The sequence below is a fragment of the Micromys minutus genome (genome assembly GCF_963924665.1).
Source record: "Micromys minutus genome assembly, chromosome: 21".
NCBI lineage: Eukaryota > Metazoa > Chordata > Mammalia > Rodentia > Muridae > Micromys > Micromys minutus.
The window spans coordinates 8508200-8528365 of NC_137956.1; the positions used below are offsets into that span (position 1 = coordinate 8508200).

The window sequence follows — 20166 nt, forward strand, 5'->3', positions numbered from 1 at the left end:
TTCTCTTTTCAGTTTTCAAAGAGGCTTAGCTATTTCTATAACTGTTAACTATTTCAATTATCTTTCTTGCAACTTAAATATTAAGATGTTAAATGTGACACTGTTTAAGAGACGTAAAAATTAAAAGTAGAAACCATTGGCAGTCAAGATCAGCTCCATCCCTTTGTTATTCTGTGTGTGCATGTGCGAGTGCACATGTGCACAAGTGCATGTCTCTCTGTATCTGTGCACATGAAACATACACATGTTGGGAGGTGTTGGAAGAAGACCTCTGGATTCTTTTATTATAGCATGGACCTCATGTATCTAAAGGTAAAGAAACTTAAAATACTTTGGTTCTGGGAATCCCGCCAAGGGCATTGTACAATCACCAACTCTACTACAGAGCTGTGTCTCCTTGCCCAAGAAGAGCCTTCCGTTCTTGAATTGCTTAAAAGCCAAGTACTAGGCTGGATGGCTTGTGGCATTAGAGAAATCACTATTCCTGCTTTGTAAATAAATGAGCATAGGTAGGTTTGCTAGGACAGCATTTAAGTGGAAGCATTCCAAATCCTGAGAGCACCTGCCCTAAGTGATCTTTCCAGGAGCAAGGTTGGAGTTTGTATGAAGGTATCTGCACTTCCATACCAGGCTTCTGTCTCACAAGTCCACTGTGGGTGGTTCTGTCCTAGGTGTGGCACCTTACAGCTCTCAGACCTTTGTCTTACCTGCCCTTCGCTGCACACTCTTGGAGCATCGCCAAGCTACACATCACAAGCCCGCCGGTGGCTGAGTTTAGTCTTGGGTCTCAGCTCTCAGCTCTGTCTGTTCTCACTGGCCTCACTTGAGTGACCTCTGTGAAGAAGGGCAAGGCTCTCCAGCCCAAGCCTTTTGCTGTCCACCTTATGGTCTCGCTGTAGCTCCCTGATTCCCTGTGTCAGGAATGGAGTTTTAAAGATAGATTGTTGGTTTGTTTGTTTTGTATTTATCCCCTCTTTTGCCCAGGCCAGCATGAGCTGGTAGTGCTCTGCTGCTAAGGTGCACCCCAGATTTCTGTATAACCAGCTGAGGTGGTAAATCCTGGTTAGGAGATTGAAAACATCCATGTGGGCTTTCTGTGTCTAAATATTATTCTGTGTGAGGCTATATTTGCCATATTGATAGAGATGCATGTATATACATATCATACATACATGTGTGAGACTGAGGCCAGAGGGTCACTGAAAGCTCAAGGCACCACCTTGGCTATAAGTGAGTTTAGGGCCAGCCAGTGTTACATAGCAAAATACTGTGTCAGAGGGGTGGGGGAGCATGCAAATGGTAGATTCAGTTCAGTCCCCTCTGTCTGTCTGTCTGTCTCTCCCTTACACACAGCTTCTGGTCAGAAAAGTATTGTTTAAACTCCTACATTAGACACAGGAAGAACAACATTTGAACCCTAGCTCTGTCCACCTGACTGTGGTTCCTCAGGCAGGTAACAAGCCAGTTTTCTCAGGTGTTGGGTAACTGCCTTGGGTGAGAGGAGGTGGGTATGTAACCATCGGGTGGTAGCCCCTGAGTAGTGGCTCCCTAATATGTATGTATACATGACACTTACTGAACATACCTGTATTGCTTAACGGGTACTTTTGAAAGGCCCTTTTTATTCATGTAGTATCAAAGCTTACATCTGTAGTGTCTTAGGAGTTACTTCTGCTAGCAGGAAGCATACATAATCTAAAACAATTGTTTTTTGAAGTTTTTGCATTTTTTGTTTGGAATAAATACATTGCTTTTAAACCCATTATAAAAGTGTGCTTTCCTGTCTGTCTCCTTACGTCAGGATAACAAAAGTAACTTCCTGAACTGGACCACGTATCCTGCATGCTAATGAGGGGCAGAGTCCTCACAACAGCAGCCAGCCCTTGTGTGTGTCTAGACTCTTGGCTGTGGTCGATGCTGTGCCATTATCTCATGCCCATCACAGCTTTCTTTACTAAAATTAGCACCCAGGGGAGAGCAAGGCTCCTTCAGAAAAAGGTCAGGTACTGTACCAAAAGTCCTGGGGACCCCGCAGCACAGGGGAAGCATTTTGCTAAAAAAACTTTTTGGTTATATTTATTTTTTCAAGATGGTACACTTTTTGGAAATGGTTATTAATGTATAATGATGCTGACTAAATAAATTTAATATATTCTTCATAAATTCTCCCTTTTTATTGCTTAGAATGTATGTATGTATTTTTGTTTTTTGGGGTTTTTTTGAGACAGGATTTCTCTATGTAGTTCTGTCATAGAACCCGCTCTGTAGACCAGGCTGGCCTCAAACGCAGAGATGCTTCTTCCTCTGCCTCCCAAGGGCTCTACTGGCTAGTTTTTGTTGTTGTTGTTGTTGTTTGTTGCTGTTTTGTTTTGTTTTAAACAGAATCTCATAATGTAGCCTAGGCTGGCCTCAAAATCTGATTCGTCCTACCCCAGGCTGCTAAGTGTCCACCACACCTGGCTTAGGAATTCTTTGTTTATGTTGTTGATCCAGACTTCAGTAAGCACCCAGTAGTACTAGCCGTCAGTTACATTGCTTAGCAGCTGTAACCGAAGGGCACTGTTCCCAGTCCACCTAGGAGTTATTAGTATTGTTTTCCAAGGCAGAGTCTCACTGCCTGACACAAGATGACGTGGATATTGTAATCCTCCTGCCTCAGCCTCTGGGATGCTAACATCACAGTTGTGTTCTACCATACTCAGCTGGGTTTTATGTGGTTCTTTTATTTTTTAAAAGATAGTTAAGAGTTTATTTTGAAATAAAAATTTAGTAATCAGATTTTTAATGCCTTTCCCTTAGACGAGCCAGTTTTCTTATTTGAGCAGCAAAAATAATTCCTCTATTCATTTGTGTTCTATTCATCTCCAGTAGTTTTGGAATAAAATTAAATTGCGTGGGATTTAATTGGGCGTGTTGCTGGGTGAGCAGTTGTGACACAGATGTGATACCGCCATTTGAGGGCCACATGGTGTGTTGGAGGAGACCCTTAAAGCAGTCATTTATCGACACCTGTTTACAATCGAGCTCCAGTACTCAGAAGGCTCCTGAGACTAGTCTTGCAGTGGGAACAAGGAAGCTTTCGTGGCTTAGTAATTTTCTATCTCTTATGTGTTAGTAAATAGAAGATGCATGTTTTGGTCTGACTTTAAAACCCTGGCTTCTCTTGAGTAGCTTTCCTAAGTTACCTGTGTCATAGGCTCATTCTCTGTTCCCAAGCCCAGCTCTGTCTTGTCCCTCAGGAGAGCTGGGAGCTCTCCCACTGCCTAACAGGAGCCTGTGATAGGGTTACATTTAACTCTTTGGTTGTGTTTACTTATGTTATAAACCCCTGAGGTCTGAATGCTTCCTTGGGGTGGTAATCTTGTGGATTCTGGGGCTGTTATGAAACTGCTGTGCTGTTTGTAGCCTCTCATGTAAAAATAGCCCTGTGGTGCTCCTGTGGAGCTTAGTAGCCAGTATTTCCATCACTTGATAAACAGAGCTGTAACTAGCAGATTGCAGGGGCTGCTCCGCAGACCTCTCAGCTGCCTCTGAACACTCACATGAAAGGGTTCTATTGCTTTAACATGCAGAGCCCCGAGTTCTGGTTGATGAGATGTTCAGAAAAGCATTTCTGAAGTCAGGAGCGTTTGCGATTCTTCCTGTTTGTCCCTTAATACCTGAATTAAGTCTCCCTGGCAGCTTATAGGGGCTTGAGGTATAGCTTAGTGACAGAGTGATTCCTTGGGAAACATAAGGTCCTAGGTTCAATTACTAATACCAGTAATTAAAAAAAATAGCTAAACAGCTTTACAGCTGGGGAGGTGTGTTTTGCTGTTGATGCTTACAGAGATGGTGTAGACCAGACAGCAAACATGAAACCTCAGTGACTTCAATACCGTCCCAGACCCAGGTAATTTTAAGATAAAAGTAAATGAATTTAGGTTGTGTGTCTTGTTCCATGTTGCAAGAGACATTATGGTGAAAATTCGTACCTTTACCCTACACTGTTAGGGTTCACTAGGCAGCTTGTGGCTTTCCCCTTTTGCATCTTACTCTTTGACCACTTAACCTGTTCTCGCCTCTTAAAGGCACTGGGACTCCTGGGGCCTTCAGGTCAGCACCTCCCTAGGGGTGCCTTCTTCCTAGGAGTGTTGCTGGAGTCCATAGTGCGGAAGTCCATGCTGTGTTCACATGGTCACATATTACCGTATTTGCATGTTGTTTGAGGCTTCACTTGGGTGAGAACCTGGTTTACTTGAAATGGGAAGTAATGAATGTTTCCCCTTCTCTGCTTTGTCCTGGGTTTTCTGTGCAACGCTAACAGAGACCAATTTTATCTTACACACTGCTGGTCTTTTAAGAGCGATTAGAAGTACACGTGTTGGGGCCCCGTGTTGGAAGTCTTGGTCATTGTCAGTTCACTGTTCTTTCCTTTCAAGTTGCCTAAACACAGCTGAGTTCTTAAGAGGAGCAAAGAAAACATGACAGCGCTGCCAAGTAGACAGGAAGCCGAGCGAGCTAGCCGACCCAGGAGTGAGTCTGAGCACAGCCCCGCGTCCAATCAGCTGAGTGCACTGTTGCTATGTGCGCCCTACTCTCTGCCTTTGTGAGAAGCCTGCACGGGAAAGCACAGCACCCAGAGCCTGCTCCGCTCGCTCGCTGCTCCGCTCCCATGCTTTCCCTCCGCGGCTGACAGTGTAGCAGCTGACAGCCAGAGGCTTCCAGTATGGTTTTCAGTGGGAACAAAGGGCTCTGCAGACAAGGTGTGTAACGAGGTGATTCCAGTGGCTTTGTTGTTGTTCCGTTTGGGGTGGCTGTTGACTGTACTGCTGGTTTATGTGGATTTGTAATAAACAGGTCGGGAGATATGATTGGACTTTAAGAGTCATGGGACATAGGGAATCGTCCTTTGCTTCAGATAGCCTGTTTTCTCTGACCGGCGTTGCCTGAAGGATTATTAAAATGCTAATCTGAACAATGAGTGGGAAGAAAAGAAACCAGATACAGTGTGCTCACTTGAACGAGGAAAAATGAGATAGAAATGAGAACACTGAGGAGGGAGTGTGGTTAGCCAGAAGTGTTGCTGTGTGCACAGAAGAGATTTTAAAACAGAAGCTGCCAGGAAATGTTTTGAAAATCTGTTATATATGTTGAATTAATGGTTTCTGAGTGAGACCAACTGTCAGGGATTAGCCGTAATGGATTTGACAGGAATGGATGCATACTGCCCAGCCATAATGCACTTATGAAGAAGCACCCAAAATATATGCTGTTTCTTAATTATTGGATCTCTTGACTAGTTTTGTGCAGTGCAGATAGAAGACAGTGATGTAATTCCCCAGTAAACCTGTTAACTGTCTGCCTAGAAAAGAAAGCAAGAGATTTTGAAGCCAACTCACAAATGTTTACAATGGTATTCTAAGATTGGCCTCCTAAGTATAATAAATCACACCTGATGAACTAGGTACAGTGTGAGATCTGAAAACACTGGTCTAACAACAAGGGTTTTCTCTTTCTTTCTTTCTTTCTTTCTTTTCTTTTCTTTCTTTCTTTCACCCCCACCCCCTTTTGTTATTGTTGTTGTAGTTGGTGGTGGTGGTGTTGACTGTGTGGTGGTGGTTTTTCTGTAGCCCTCACTGGCTTTGAACTTGCTCTGTAGCCCAGACTGGCCTGGAACACACAGAGATCCATCTGCCTCTGCCTCCCAAGTGCTGGGATTAAAGGTGAGCACCACCACCAGTTTTTTAATACTATGACATTAGAATGTATGTAATTGGCACAGATGATGATTCTTTTAAGCTGATCAAAGCAGGGAACTTTAGCATATTTTCCATTTCATAGGCAATCAGTGCTGAGCTGTGACTAATACAGGTTTGGTGGTGGTTACCCAGGCCTTGAGCATACTCTGTAAGCACCATGTCTCTGAGCCACCTTATGAGCCATCACATTTTCTATTATGTAGCTGTGTCTAATTTACCTCTAGACTTAGGTCTGATGTCTGAACTTTCTAATCCTTACAAACATTATTCTTTGGAATTAGATTTTTTTTATATTTTTTCCCCAAAAGTCCTTATAATTAGAAAGTCATACCAACCAGTGTTAGGCATTTTTGATAATGAGGAAAAGTTCTTTCTTTCCTTTGTGTACAACTCAAAATGTGTCCATGCTTTTGTGCCTTTTGCTGCATATTTTTAACTGTACATGTAGTATTTGTGTCAGGGTGAAAGCTCACTGGGTATGGTAGCACACTCCTGTAATCCCAACACTTGAGAAACTTTGGCAAGAGGATCACAAATTAGAGGCCAGCCTGGGCTAGCCAGACCCTGTGTTTAAAAAAAGAAGACAGTGACCACACGGAGACAGTCTAGTGGTTTTCTCTTGTGTGCTCCTTCTCATCCACTGCTAACTTCATTTTCTCAATTATGCAATCAGAAACCCCTGAGCTTTCCTTAAAACGTCTTGCTCTCCAGTTCTCGTTGGTTTATTTCATAAGAATTCACTGAACTCTGAGCGCAGGCTGTTTTCATATGCTGCAAGAGATGGGAGAGCACAGAGCTGCGAGAGCTGAGCATGCTCACTTGTCGCGCGGGCTCTGCTGCGTTCACCAGGGACTCTGTTGGCAGAACCTTCCACTGAGTCCTCGCTCGGCATCTGAAGACTCCTATAGCAGAGCACTGAGAACCCCTGTTCACTGTCAGAATCGCAGGGTGATGGACGTTAGATACTGGTGGTCAGAGTGGCCTTGCTAGCTGGCTCCACTCTGAGTTTATTACTTGATGGCAGGCATTCCCCTGCCTCTGTGTCAGATCTGTAAATCGTCTGTCTGCCTTTGCACTTTGCTTTATTGAGGCAAACACAGTTCTACTTAGCAAGTAGAGTGATGTAGAAATTTGCCTGTATGCTTTGAAACCTGTAAGCTGTGATGTTAATATACCTCACCTACCATTTCTAAATTCTCTGCTCTGTTGTTGGAAGAAGGAGGGTATGATGGTGATGCTGGGACTCATGCCCAGGACTGTGCACAAGCTAGATCAGCCCGCTGCACCAGGCCAGTGGTGCCCATAAGGTGGACTTTTGAGTCTCTGTGAGATCATTTATACTTAGGTGGTACCACAGATGTTTGCTTCCTTGTCCTGTGAATGTCCATGTAAAAGCCGCATGATAAACTCAATCTTAGCTGCGGAAGCTCCTTGCTTTTCTGTAGCCTAAATCCAAGGAAAGATTGTTTTTCATAGTTTTCTTCCCCCCCTTTCTTTATTAATCTCCCCCTCCCTTTATACTCTATACTCTCTCTCTCTCTCTCTCTCTCTCTCTCTCTCTCTCTCTGTGTGTGTGTGTGTGTGTGTGTGTTTCCCCTGCTTCTTTGTTTCTTGTTCTTGTTTTCTTGAGCCAGTGTCTCACTTATTTCCAGTCTGGATGAACTCCTGAGCTCATGTGACCGTCCTATCTCAGCCTCCCATAATGGAGACCAGCCTGGGCCTGGCAGCTCCCAGTCTGTTGTTGGGCAGTTTCCCAACTGTGCTACTTAGACCTGCCACTTCGTAAGAACATAGTGTGTCTTATTTTAGCCCTCAGACGTCACTGTGGAAAGTCAAAGACTGGAGATGGGAAAGCATACCTGTTAGGATAGTTCTTGGGTCTGGTTATATAATGCTCTGTGCCAAGACTGTTATGAAAGTGGCAGGAGGGGACTGTTCATGGGGAGGCTGGAAATGTTACCTTCTTGTTCTCATCTGGAGACTCTGAACATCAAAGGAAATAATGGTGCACACTGGAACAATAAAATTACAAATTGCAAGAACTAGTCAAGATAGCATATAAAAAGATAACCAGTTAAGCCTTGGATTTTGCTAGGAGTTTCCTGTGTGGCTTAAGAGGGAACTGCAGCAGCTGGTTGTATGCGCCCCACTCTCCAACTTGTATCGAAAATGCATGGCATTAAGATTAGAGCTCGAAGCTGGGCAAGGTGGGACAGGCTGGGAACCTCTGGGGGCCGAAGCAGGAGGATTGTGAATTCAACACCAGCCTGGACCACACATAGTGATAAAGGTAGTGGTGATGAGTTTGGCCTGTCTTCCAGCAGTGCTTGGGTTCTGAAGTGTGCCTGGGCAGGCTGTGGGCAGCAGCCCTTCTTCAGTGAAGTGATTTCAGGCTGTGCTGGGGTCTCAATAAAAAACTGTGCAGAAGTGCCCAGATTAATGGCCCAGTGTACTCAGTGAAGTACAACAGAAATGTTACGTTTTCTCAGTATTAGGTAGAGTTCAAGTTTATTTTGAGACTTTCCCTCAAGCTTCACATTTATAGATATAATACATTTCTCAATTTTCTGAGCTGTGTCATGGTATGGAAAGAAATGTGAGGATTGAATCAGAAAAAGGAGGCAGAGATGAGGACTGTCCGACAGCAGCAGACGGGGGTGGGGGGCAGAGAAAGGCCTTGCTGAGAACAGCCTCCTGCAGTGTGTACTCCTGCACACACTGACACCCTGCACATGCGGAACTGCTTTGGCCTACCTGGTAGTGTCCGGGTAGTAACTTGTTTCTGGCTTCTCTTGAGGTTCTTCAGCAGAAACTTAGCAGGGGCGACCTTGTCATCGCTACCCATGTTAACAAGTAGGGGCAGCCAGCTGTCTGGGAGCCAGAAAACGAATATCACAAATAAGATGAAATTTCGAGAACAGAAATTGGGTGGTACTATGAGGCCAAATTTTGCAAATTGAAACTCCCAAGTGAAAATAGCCAGAAATTGTCAGAAATGGTCTTTTAAAAGATCTCTTTAATTCACTTTAATTAGTGCACAAAAAGTTTAATGACTACAGTATTTTCACTGCATTGAGCTATGATGATTTTATTGTGTTTTGGGCAAGATTTAGTACTAACCCCTCCCCCCAACCTCATCCCTATGTGTGTGAGAAAGGGATGGGGAGGAAGTTATGGAGGTCAAACCCAGGGCCCTGTGTGTGCAAGGCAAACACTCCACCACTGAGCTAACCCAGCCTTAGTGCTCAGACAATTTGGTTCCCACATAAACACACTTTTATTCCTACAACCTGCTGAGGAGGCCATGTGGTTTACTGAGAGCTGATAAGCAAGCAAACTTACAAAGGAAGCTAATGCTTCCCATCAAACAGTGGTTCTGCTGGGACGAGTCTGTATCCACCAGGGATTACTTTGTACGTAATGAAAAAAAAAAAAAAAATAGCACAGGAGCCTTTCAGAAGCTGTGATTTCAGAATTTGGGAGGTTGCCACAAGTTCAAAGCAAGCCTGAGTTTTGTAGCTAGAACTAAGCTTTCTCGGGCTACTGTCAAGACCCTGTCACAAAGAACAAAATGAAAGGACAAAAATAAGGTATTAAGGGTGCACAGCTGTCATCTCGGCACCTGGGGTGGTGGCAGGAGTAGGTCATATCTGGCTACACAGTGAACCCAGAAGCAGCCTGGACTGCATGAGATGTCTTCAGCAACCAGAACAGTGCTGAGCAACATGGCTCAGAGAGTAAAGACCCTCAAATAGCCATCTCTGAGCCCTGAGTTCCCGGAACCTGTGTAAAGCTGGGCACAGGAACTCTGTCTGCCTCTCTGGGGATGAGAGGTGGATTTGTGGACAAGCTAGCCTGGTACACGCAGCAGCAAAGAACAAAAGAACTGAAGTTGACCTCTGACCTGCACATGCACACCATGGCATGGCTCTTCCACACTTGTGAGCACACACGTCTGTATGTATTGTATATCTCATACACACATGCACATAGATACAAATTCAGGCTTAAAACAGGCTGAATAAAGATTTCATTACATGCATGTGAGCAAACTATTGAATTTTGTGCTTCTGTGTGGCTTTTGGAACCTCGAAGGAGACGGTGACACGTACCAGAGTATGCCTTATACATGACTGCTTTCCAGGTTGTCCTGATGAAATTGTGTCCTCTACTGAGTCATGCTTTCTGGATTGGCTATGGAAAAGAACAGAAAGACCAGCTTGGAACACAGCTCTGAGCTGCAGGCTGGGGCTTCTGGACACCTGGAGGACACTTCCTTTGACCTTAGGCTGCCATTTGGACTTGGTAGAAATGTTCCTGTTCTAGAAATGGAGGCCCACTGTACGACCTTTCTCCATCTTTGTTAAAGACAGTCCAGCTGAGCTGCAGTTGCTCTGTGCTAACTAGAAGCATGTCTGTATCCCATTATCTTTTCTATTTCCCCAGGCGTTTTAGGTTTCGCACATATAAACACACTCAGTGGAAATGTGAAGGCTGAGAGTGCTGAGGAGTGACGGGTCACACACATGGCAGAGGCATGAATGTTGAAAGGACAGGGTGTGTTTCTCAGGAACAGCCTATGTTGTAACCATATTCCCACGAGGTAAAAATGTAAGACTAAATTAGGTTAGGCTTAAGGATAATTTTGGAAAGTTATGTGCCAGTTATCAGGGATTAGTAAGGCTGGAGCAAAACTAAACAGCACAAGAGCAGTAGACAGTGGCCTCTTAGCACACATCATTTCTCTGAGTTAAACCTGGATCATGTGCTTCTGAAAGGGGGCTCTTGCTTTCTTCTGTGACGGGGCTCTCTCAACAGCTGCCCTTGACTTTCTGTGTGGGCCGTGGAATGAAAATACCAGGCATCGTGTATGTTTCCACAAAGGACAGTGAAAAGAAAAATACCTTCTATGGGAGGCATTTCCGTCTAAAAGTGTGTTATCGCAAGGCTGATGCTTTACGTGGAACACGGAGAAGTGTTTTGACGTGGGCCCAGTGCAGAGAAGGCAGTGAATAAGAGTGGGAGCCCAGTTCAAGCCTGGGCTTTTACAGCACATGGACGAATGCATAATTCTATGCCCAGGTTTTAAGGAGGAAAACTGTATCCTTTAGGATACCAGTATGTTTCCTGAGTGACACCAACTAGTTGTGACTTACCGGAGCTTCCTCTGTTTCCCATGTGTGTTCTTGTTAACTCTCACCATACTACAAATCCTTGCTATCCGTACAAGGCGGCCTCCCTGGCCGTGGTGGTGATGATAGTTTGCTCCTCCCCCTTGGAGGTGGTGATGGCGACTTGCTCTGGCTTTGCTTTCTTTAGGAAGACCTGACTTTTACTGGGTTTTTGATACCTAAACATTAAGTTCCTCGTTCCTACTCCAATCTCCGAGCTAGTTCTTCAGATTGAGTTCAGAGGGTTTTGAGCCTTGGTCACCACCAACTCCTTATGTAAACATGCTGTTGACTGTAGAAGATTGCCCAGGCTTAGGAAATTCTAGGAACTAGGAGGAGCTCTGCCTTTTACTCTTGTGTTAGAGACTTCAGGAGTGATTGCCTAAAGCAGTTTGCCTATTTTAAAACCTAAGGGGACTATATTGATAGAATAAAAAATAGGTGGCTATTAAAATATGAAGACAGTGAGAATAATAAGAATTATTATTTGTAAAAGCAAATGGGAAACTTTTTATCCCTTAAATCAAAAAGAAGCTAAAGATAAGAAAACAGAGCAGGAACCAACACTGATCATTCAAGAACCCGTTCCTCTTAGACACTATGCCCACACAGCTGGAGTACTTAGTGAACCCCAGCCAGCAAGTGGACTCAGCACAACCCTGGAAACCCAAGTTTGATGTCCAGAACCCATGTAAAAGATGGAAGGAGAAAATTGACTCCATTAGGTAATCCTCTGACCTTTATGTGTATAACGTACAATGCGCACAAATATACACATATATTCACACACATGCATACATACACACATATACTCAGTCACATTCATACACACATAGACACACTTAGACATATATACACACACATGTTCACATAGATGTGCATACTACACACAAGCACAAGTACAAACATGCACACACACATACACAGATTATTGGCCTTCTTTTCATGGAGTTTGAACTAAAGGTTTGTTTTATTCATGTTGAGTTTATGAAGAATGAGTACACAGTGCAGTGAGGTATTCCAATGGCAGTCCAACTGCAGAAGAGGGTCCACGCTTCAGATGAGTGTGTGTGAGCTGAAGTGGACACCTGCAGGCAGATGTCATTGTAGAGCCCAAGCTAGCCTTGAGCTACTCATCTTCTTGCCTCGACTTCCCAATTCCTGGGATTACAGGTAGCCTCGACAGCACCCAGCCTATAGCATATTTTTTTGATGTTCATAGTATGATGAATTCTTTTCCCTTCCAGAGAGAAATTATGTTAGGGAATATAAAGGGAATGTCTTCTTGCAAGAGCAGCTTTTAAACCCAGCTTGATCCCCTGGGTGTGCTGTGAGGAGCTTAACCTTAGGGCTTCCCAGCAGGTGTCTTAAGAGGTGATCTTAACTGGTGAGATCGAAGCTTCTGTGGTTTCTAGAAGTCAACCGGAGTGGTTTTGATCATTAGCTATAGTCACAGGGAACCACCGGTAAGTTCATGAAGCTTCTCAAGAAAAGCAGTGTGAGGACACCGAAGGACAGGTGTGCTGCTCAGATGCACGGGAGGATGAATCAGCTTCTGACTAGCCAGGCCTCCATAGTGCAGCCCATGAGACCTGTGCAAGGGAGTGCTAGAAACAAGAGCCCCTCAGCAATTGAGGTGACCTAGACAGATGCAGTGAGAGAAGATGGGGTCCTCACTCCACAGGCATGTGTATCTCAGTCGTCTGAAGCCTCTTCATAGAGAGTTCCAGAAGAGCCAGGGCTACACAGACCCTGCCTCAAAACAAAATACTGAATAAATAAAAGAATAGGTTGGAGTTTGGATTTTTCAGCCCACACCTCATTACTGTACTCAGACATCCAGTAGTCCAGCTCTCCTGGGAATGGTCATAGGGCAGATGTAAGAAACAGCTGGGAATAGAGGAATCAGACTGTACCACATAGATGGCAAACTGGGGACAAAGATGGAAATGAAGTGTAGACCAGTCTTAGGTTTCAAGTCACAAAATGCAAAGCAGCTGTGTTGGGCCCAGGCTTCCTATCCAGCCTGCACCCCGTGATTATTTTTAGTTTGTTGTGGTAGGGTAGTGTGGGGTCAGCTCGTGCCTGTGGGCAAAATGGTATTAAAAACAACAGATGGACTGGTGGTGTTTGTGATTGCAAAGAACTGAAGCTGGAAGAAGCCTGTCCAGTTTCTCACACCTTTATTGTCAAAGGAGTAGGCTGAGGGTCCGGGGTTCGACCTTCCCTGCGGACCCAGGGCTTCTGTGGAGCTTGGCTCTGGGGCGGCATTTCCCATTGTGCTTTCGAGTTACTGAGCACTTTGATTTGCTTCTGGTTTTTGGTTGTTTTGTATTTCGAGAGATCTGTGAATTGCAAGACATGATACAACTATAAATACTGACCTCAAGATGTGTCATGTAGGGAGAAGGCCAGGTGATGTGCCACACCCCAGCCAGTAACCCCAGCACTCTGAGGCTCACTACCAGATCACCTGCGTGATATGAGACCCCCGTGTCATAAATGTTCATGTTAGGGGAAAGAACTAAGTGTGGAAGCAGGATGTGGACATTAAGCAGACTGGCACACTTCAAGGTGTATTTTGAACTAATGAAGAGTATGTAATAACTGCTTAATCATAATAGCTGTGGACATTTGACCATAATCCCATTTATGTGTGATTTGGCTAGTCTCAAACCTGTTTAATCTGGTTCTAGGAAATAGTTTGTGCTTGACTGCGGAAGTTGATTATACAGACAACAGTTGTCTATTAAAACCTTAATTAAAAGTGTTGCTTTGGTTTTTAATTCCAGAGCTTGATTGTTGTATTTCGCTGAGGATCCCACTTCCGGCCTTCAGCACTCTAAAGGGATGCTAGGGCGGCTGGAATAGTGCTTGCAGAGAAACACTGGAGACAAAATATGGCTTCTGTTCTTACCAACCTGAATAGAAAGTGATGCCTTAAAAGAGAAACTGACAAGCTAAAATGTTCCATTCTGCGGAACAGTGTATAAACATGAATGAATGAACAAGGGGATGGTTAGTAGATGTGTGACCTGCCTCAAGTAGTTGAATTGCTCAAGGAAGGCTGTGCTTCTTTGCAAATGTTGCAGCATTGTCTCCGTTTCTTTTAGAAAACTTGTTCCTTTTATTTTTTTTAACATTTAATTTATGCATAGGAATGATTTGCCCACATGCATATCTGTGTACCACAGATAAGCCAGAGGAGAGCATTGTATCCTGGGAACTTCAAACAGTTAGAAGTCACCATGTGGGTGCTGTGGTTGGACCTGGGTCCTCTGAGAGAACAGCCAGTGCTTTTAACCACAGAACCATCTCTCCAGCCCCAGAAAACTCATCCATTCACACTCTGACCCAGGGCACCATTATTTTGGAATCGGCAGTTTTCTATCTTGTGGAACACAGGTCGTTTGACTTTATGGTGGGGACCCTGCTGTAGCGCTGTGCTGAGGTTCCTGGTTATATTCAGCCTCAAGCCTTTCTGTGTTTTTACTGAAGGCTGACTTAATGTCTACAGCAAAGACAGGCCCTCTCAGCATCTGTTTTAAAATGCCTTCTCATTTATAATTATGATGAAAGTGAAAGTTAAAACACCACACTTTTAATCTTCTTTTTGAAAACTTGTGCTTTTGCTTAGGAAGTAAAATAATACCTACCATCTTTACTGTAGATTCCTTTTTAAAATAAAGATTTATTTATTATATATAAGTACACTGTAGCTGTCCTTGGACATCAGAAGAGGGCATCAGATCTCATTACAGATAGTTGTGAGACACTGGTTGCTGAGATTTGAACTCAGGACCTCTGGAAGAGCAGTCAGTGCTCCTAACCACTGAGCCATCTCTCCAGCCCTTTACTGTAGATTCTTAATCCAGAAACTTTGTGTGCTTATTTTAACTTTTTACATTTTCCTCAATGCTACTTCCCCCTTCATTTTGATGCCGATCTGTTATAGCCTTGGCTTGCCTAAACTCACTGTGAAGAGAGAGTGGCCTTGAATTCTTGATCTCTCTGTCCGTATCCCTATCCCAAGTGCTGGGATTATAGGTCTGAGCTACCATGCTTGACATACTTTTAGGCATCATTTTAAAATCATAACAAATATGAAACTGTATTTCTTTTTAACTGAGTGGATTTTTGTCATGTGTTTTGCTAAGTAAGATTAAAAAATATCTTCATCATAATTTAACATCAATATTGTTGTAGATTTTATTGTTGCTTTGGTAAATGTTATTTGTTCGTGACTTTAGAAGCTCTAGCCGGATAGGTCTGAACATGTGTTTGTTTGATTTCAACCATGCCCCAGCTTGTTAAGCTTTGGTTTAAGACATTACAAAAGTGCTATATAATGTTTGAGACAAAATTAAAACAAGACAGCATGTCATCAAATAGAAACTGATTCCTTTTCACTTCCCTTTTCTGCTTCCTGGGCTAAATAGTGTCAACACTTTGACCTGAGTACCTCCAGTCTTTCTAGCCACATAAATTCTCGTTAATTTGTATACCTTAGGACTCCAAAAATAAGACTATACTGAATATATTCCATCAGCTCTGCCTTTCTGTGCAGAGCAGCGACTGCATCTGTAGAGATCGTCTCTAAGTGTAGCGTGGTTTCCTGGTGTAGGAATACACCAGCATTGACTTGGTTTTGAAATAGTTTTGTCACTAAGTGTTAGGGAAAGAACCCAGGGCCTTGTGCTTGCTGGGCACATGCTGTGTGGCTGAGCCACACTGCCAGCCTTGCTCATTTGGCTGCGTATTGGAGGAAATAAACGTACCATCATCTAGGTGCTTTGGTTGAAGTCAGGGTGCTATGTCTGTATATGGCCCAGCAGTCCTAGGTGCAACATCTATGTGTCTAAGTTCAAATATTAGAAATAGTTGATGTGGTGTAGGCTGGCCCAGCAGAGCGTTTTTATGGATTCTTTGTACGTTTCACTTCCTTACCTCAACCCCACTCACCACCCCATCCCTTTGGGTGGCCCTCTGCCCTAGCAGTTTACCCCCAAAAGAAAATAAAACAACAACAACAAAATAACAAAACAAAGCACAGGCATCTCACTGGAAGCTGTATTGTGTCAGTGTGTCTCACAGTGTACCCTTTTGATCACATTATCTTTTCTTGAAAATGGTCATTGCAGTGAGTCATTGGTCTGGTCCCAGGGCTCTCTGGCTCCTGCTACACTGTCAATGCTGGATCCTTGCCAGGACTCCTCAGTTAGCCATTTGTTGCCCTGTGTCATGGAGATCTTGAAAGTTTGGATCTGTAAGACTTGCCTTTTTCACACACACCTAGCAATTCACAGATGAGGTTGATTTGTTGTTGTTGTTGTTGTTGGGGGGGGGGGTGTGGCTCAGAGCCCTAGATCTAGGCCTGGTTAGTCAGATCTAGCTCAGTTGCTCAGCCCGCCAGCTCTCCAGCATTGCCCTGGCTAACTCACACCGTGCTACAGCAGGCTGAGGGCAGGGGCGACTCACTTGTTCTTGTGCCTCCAGAGCCAGCTCTACATGCTGCTCAGCAAAGGGCAGGGCCTGTGGTCCTGAGTGCTGTGGCCTAAGAGGGGCTGCTGTGCAGTTCTCACACCCTTCGGCCGGACCACCCCTGCCTTCACCATCCACCCCCCCACCCCTGCCTTCACCATCCACTCCCCACCCCTGCCTTCACCATCCACTCCCCACCCCCTTCACCATCTGGGCCAGCTCCACCATACTTCCCAGGCAAGGTGTAGGGCCTGCAGTAGTGGTTTTTGTTTTGTCTTGTTGTTCTTTTGATTTGTTTTTTTGTTCTTGTTGTTTTAATATGGTGCCTCATTTAAACCTACATGGGTAACTTTCTAGTACAGTATATCTTGTACCGAAGTTTAAATGTAATTGGGAAAGTTTTATTTTTATTTGCCAAATTGAGCAACCATAATTAGAATTTTATATAAAGTAAGTGGCCTCTCCATTACCCTGTCTCATTGCCCCCAAGTTTAGGATGTTATTTTGTTTTTGTAAATAATAAAGTAAAGTAACTGTACACACATTGCATACATTTTAAAAACGAAGGGCAGTGGTTTATGCTTTGCTTTTGAATGTCCTCCGCTGGATCTGTATCAGCAGCTTTCTCATGTTCATGTCTGAACCACATTTAGCACTGTGAATGGTTAATAATTTTTATTAACCAGTTAAGAATGGTTAATGATTTTTTAAGTGAGGTTGTAAGACAAGACTTGTTTCCTTGTCTTTAAATGCTAATGAAATATTTTCAGTTGTGTAAAATTACTGTCATTTATAACAAATATATTTAAGATTAACCCAGTACAGAGAGAGTCCTCAAGATTTGCAGACCACTGTTGGAGCAGCTCTGGTTCAGTTGTAAAAGACAGAAGATTAGTAGTGAGGTTCACATGCACATCTGTAGGGATGATGTCGATGGGAGAGCCAAGTACCGAAATGGGACCAAGATGTGCTGGCTGGACTCATTTTCTGTGTGTTTTTGGGAAGATTACATAACCTGTCTAGACTTTATCTTATACTTCTTCAATGTTATACCAGGGAGAATTAGATGAATTTGGCTTGGTTTTAGAAACTGTATTATTTTATTTTGGCTACTATAACAAAATGCACCAAACTAATGTATAATCAAGAGAAAATTATTGCTTATAGTTCTGGGAGCTGTAGGCTGGGAAATCTAAAGATCTCGGCACCGGAAAATGTGATGTCTGTAAAGGGTTCACCTTTGCATCAGACATGCCTTCCTGTTACATCTTCAAGTAAAGGGACTAAGGGGCTCCCTTGGATACCTTCCGGAGGCCCAACTCTGACTACCACCACATTGGGAACTACATATCAATAAGATTGCTGATCTCAAGGTAACATCAGAGGAAGGATTGAAGGTCTTGAATGTTTTGTAAGAAGTGGCACTCTTGTCACTTAAAGTTGAGATTTGGGCCTATTCAGGTGTTTTCTAGGCTCTCACAGCTGTCTAAGGGTAAAAATTGATATGGCTAGCATAAATTATTTTTAATTACAAAGTAGAAGAATGATTTAGTAAAACATTTTCATTCAGATAGTCCTCATACAATTACAAAGCCAAAGATTTTAACATGTTAATGTGTTTTAATTGAAGTAGAATTTTATCATGTTCCCCATTTCTCCTCCAGCTCTTCCCAGCCACTCTCCCTGGAACCCCTTTTTTGTCCCCCTTCTTAATTTGATAGCCTTTTTTCTTAGATTATTGATGTGTGTGTGTGTCTGTGTGTGTGTGTGTGTGTGTGTGTGTGTGTGTAGAAATACAGCCTGCTGAGTCCATTTTGGTTTTGAGGTTGATCTTTTGCATCATACAACCAATTGTTCTCATTCTTAGACGAATCCTCCATCTTCCCGCAGTTCTTAGTTCTCTGCAGCCTTCAGATGTCTGAGGGTGGGACCCAATAAACCCCTCCACATTAATGCCTACTGACACAGCTGTTGGCTACTTCAGGTGAGCCTGTTTCACAGCAGACCTCTTGGCACACTGGCTCTATGCTCTGTGAGCCATAGATGCGAAGCTGAGATGGAGATGTATCTGTTGGGGTTGGGCTCCCCACAATCTGTTGATTTCTGCATTGCATCCACTTTTAGTTTTCTGTAATGGTTTTCACTTAGTATAGAGAGGCTTCTTTAATGAGGGATGGATGAACACGGAGGTTGGTCACGTTTCAGAGAAAACTCTTTCAGTGTTGAAAGTCTTTGTGAGGCTGTATGTTTAGTATTTGCTTAGGCCAATGTCAACTGTTTCTTAAAGGATTTATTTATTTATTTTATGTATATGAGTACACTGTCCCTGTCTTCAGACACACTGGAAGAGGGCATCAGATCACATTGTAGATGGTTGTGAGCCACCATGTGGTTGCTGGGAATTGAACTCAGGACCTTTGGAAGAGCAGTCAGTGAGATGGCTCTAACCACTGAGCAATCTCTCCAGCCTTCCATTGTCAACTGTTAGTCTTCCAGGCCACCGTGACATTTTGCATATGACACAAATGTAGAACCTGTTTTTTAAGTTCCCCTGTACACCAGGCTTTTGAAATCATACAGCCTGAGCAATCCATCTGTATATGTTAGTCACAGTGAGTGTGACTGTCACCAAAGTGTGAAGCAGCAGTTGTTTATGACACTTAAAGGACTCAGGATAGATTTGTGCTGGCTGGGTTTTTATTTTGCTCTGAAAAATAAATTATATTAATTTCAAGAGAAAGACCTTGTCAGCTCTCCTGGATGTCAAGCTCTCCAGTTTGAGAAATTTGCATTCCTCACTTGTATGTCATTAATGAATCTGTGCAGGTCTGTGACTTCAGCTGACACACTGTTGTATACAACAAAGAAGGGTCTTCATTAGTACAAAACTCGCTCCCTACTTCACTGTCACTTTCTTCTTGTGGCCTGGTTTTAAGGATCCATTAAGAGTAGAGATTCTGACAGAGGCAGGCAGATCTCTGAGTCTGAGGCCACTCTGGCCTATGGAGTGAGTTCCAGGACAGCCAGGGCTACACAAACAAACAAAGCAGAGACTCTTGGGGGCTGAAGAGATAGCCCATTAGAAAAAGAGCACTTGCTACTTTTTCAGAAGATCCAAGTTTGGGATGCCCTACAGCAGCCATGTAGGGCAGTTCGTAATGATCTATAACTTCAGTTCTAGGTTCTCTTCTGGCCTCTGCAGTCTCTACACTCACATGGCGCACGTACACACACACACACACACACACACACACATTTTTAAAGAAAAATTAAGAAATTCTAAATCTCTAAACATTATTCTACAATGTCTGCACTTTGAAATTCCTTAGGAATCCATTTTTAAAGTAGAATGCTTAGGTCTTAAATGGAGCCTTCGTTTTATTGCATCATTGTGTTTTTGTTTGGGTTCTCAGGATTGGATTCAGGGCCTTGCTCTGAATCACAAGCTCTATCACTGAGCTACATGACCAAACCCTGTTTGTGTCTTTTAGAGATTTCCCGTTTGTTCCATGTGTAGCTAAAACTCAAAACATGAGATTTAAGACTTTTAGGAGTTTCTTCTGAAATTAGGTCTCAGCAGAATCCTGTTACATAATAGCACGCACACCCCCAGCACGCTCAGGCAGTGTGCTGCGCCTTTCACGCACACCCCCAGCACGCTCAGGCAGTGTGCTGCGCCTTTGAAGCGAACAAGGGTTTAAGCAGGATATTGCCTCCATCTTTCTCAGGAAGTCAAACTTTAAACAGACATAACCTATTTTTTTTAACTATGT

General features: G+C 43.6%; 1 protein-coding gene across 3 annotated transcripts in view; it reads left to right on the top strand.

The window, feature by feature from the left end:
* ATOSA (atos homolog A) overlaps nucleotides 1-20166 on the top strand; it is a 70261-nt gene that overhangs the window by 15690 nt on the left and 34405 nt on the right. For 2 of the 3 annotated variants that reach the window (XR_013975486.1, XM_080934906.1), the window contains exon 1: nucleotides 4609-4745. The exons of the other annotated variant lie outside the window; for it this stretch is intronic. Coding sequence is in view for 1 of the 2 variants with exons in the window: in XM_080934906.1 (XP_080791032.1) it covers nucleotides 4709-4745 (37 nt within the window). In the remaining variant the exon portion in view is untranslated. Of the gene's footprint in view, nucleotides 1-4608; nucleotides 4746-20166 lie in introns of those variants that run through there. 3 annotated transcript variants of the gene reach the window in all.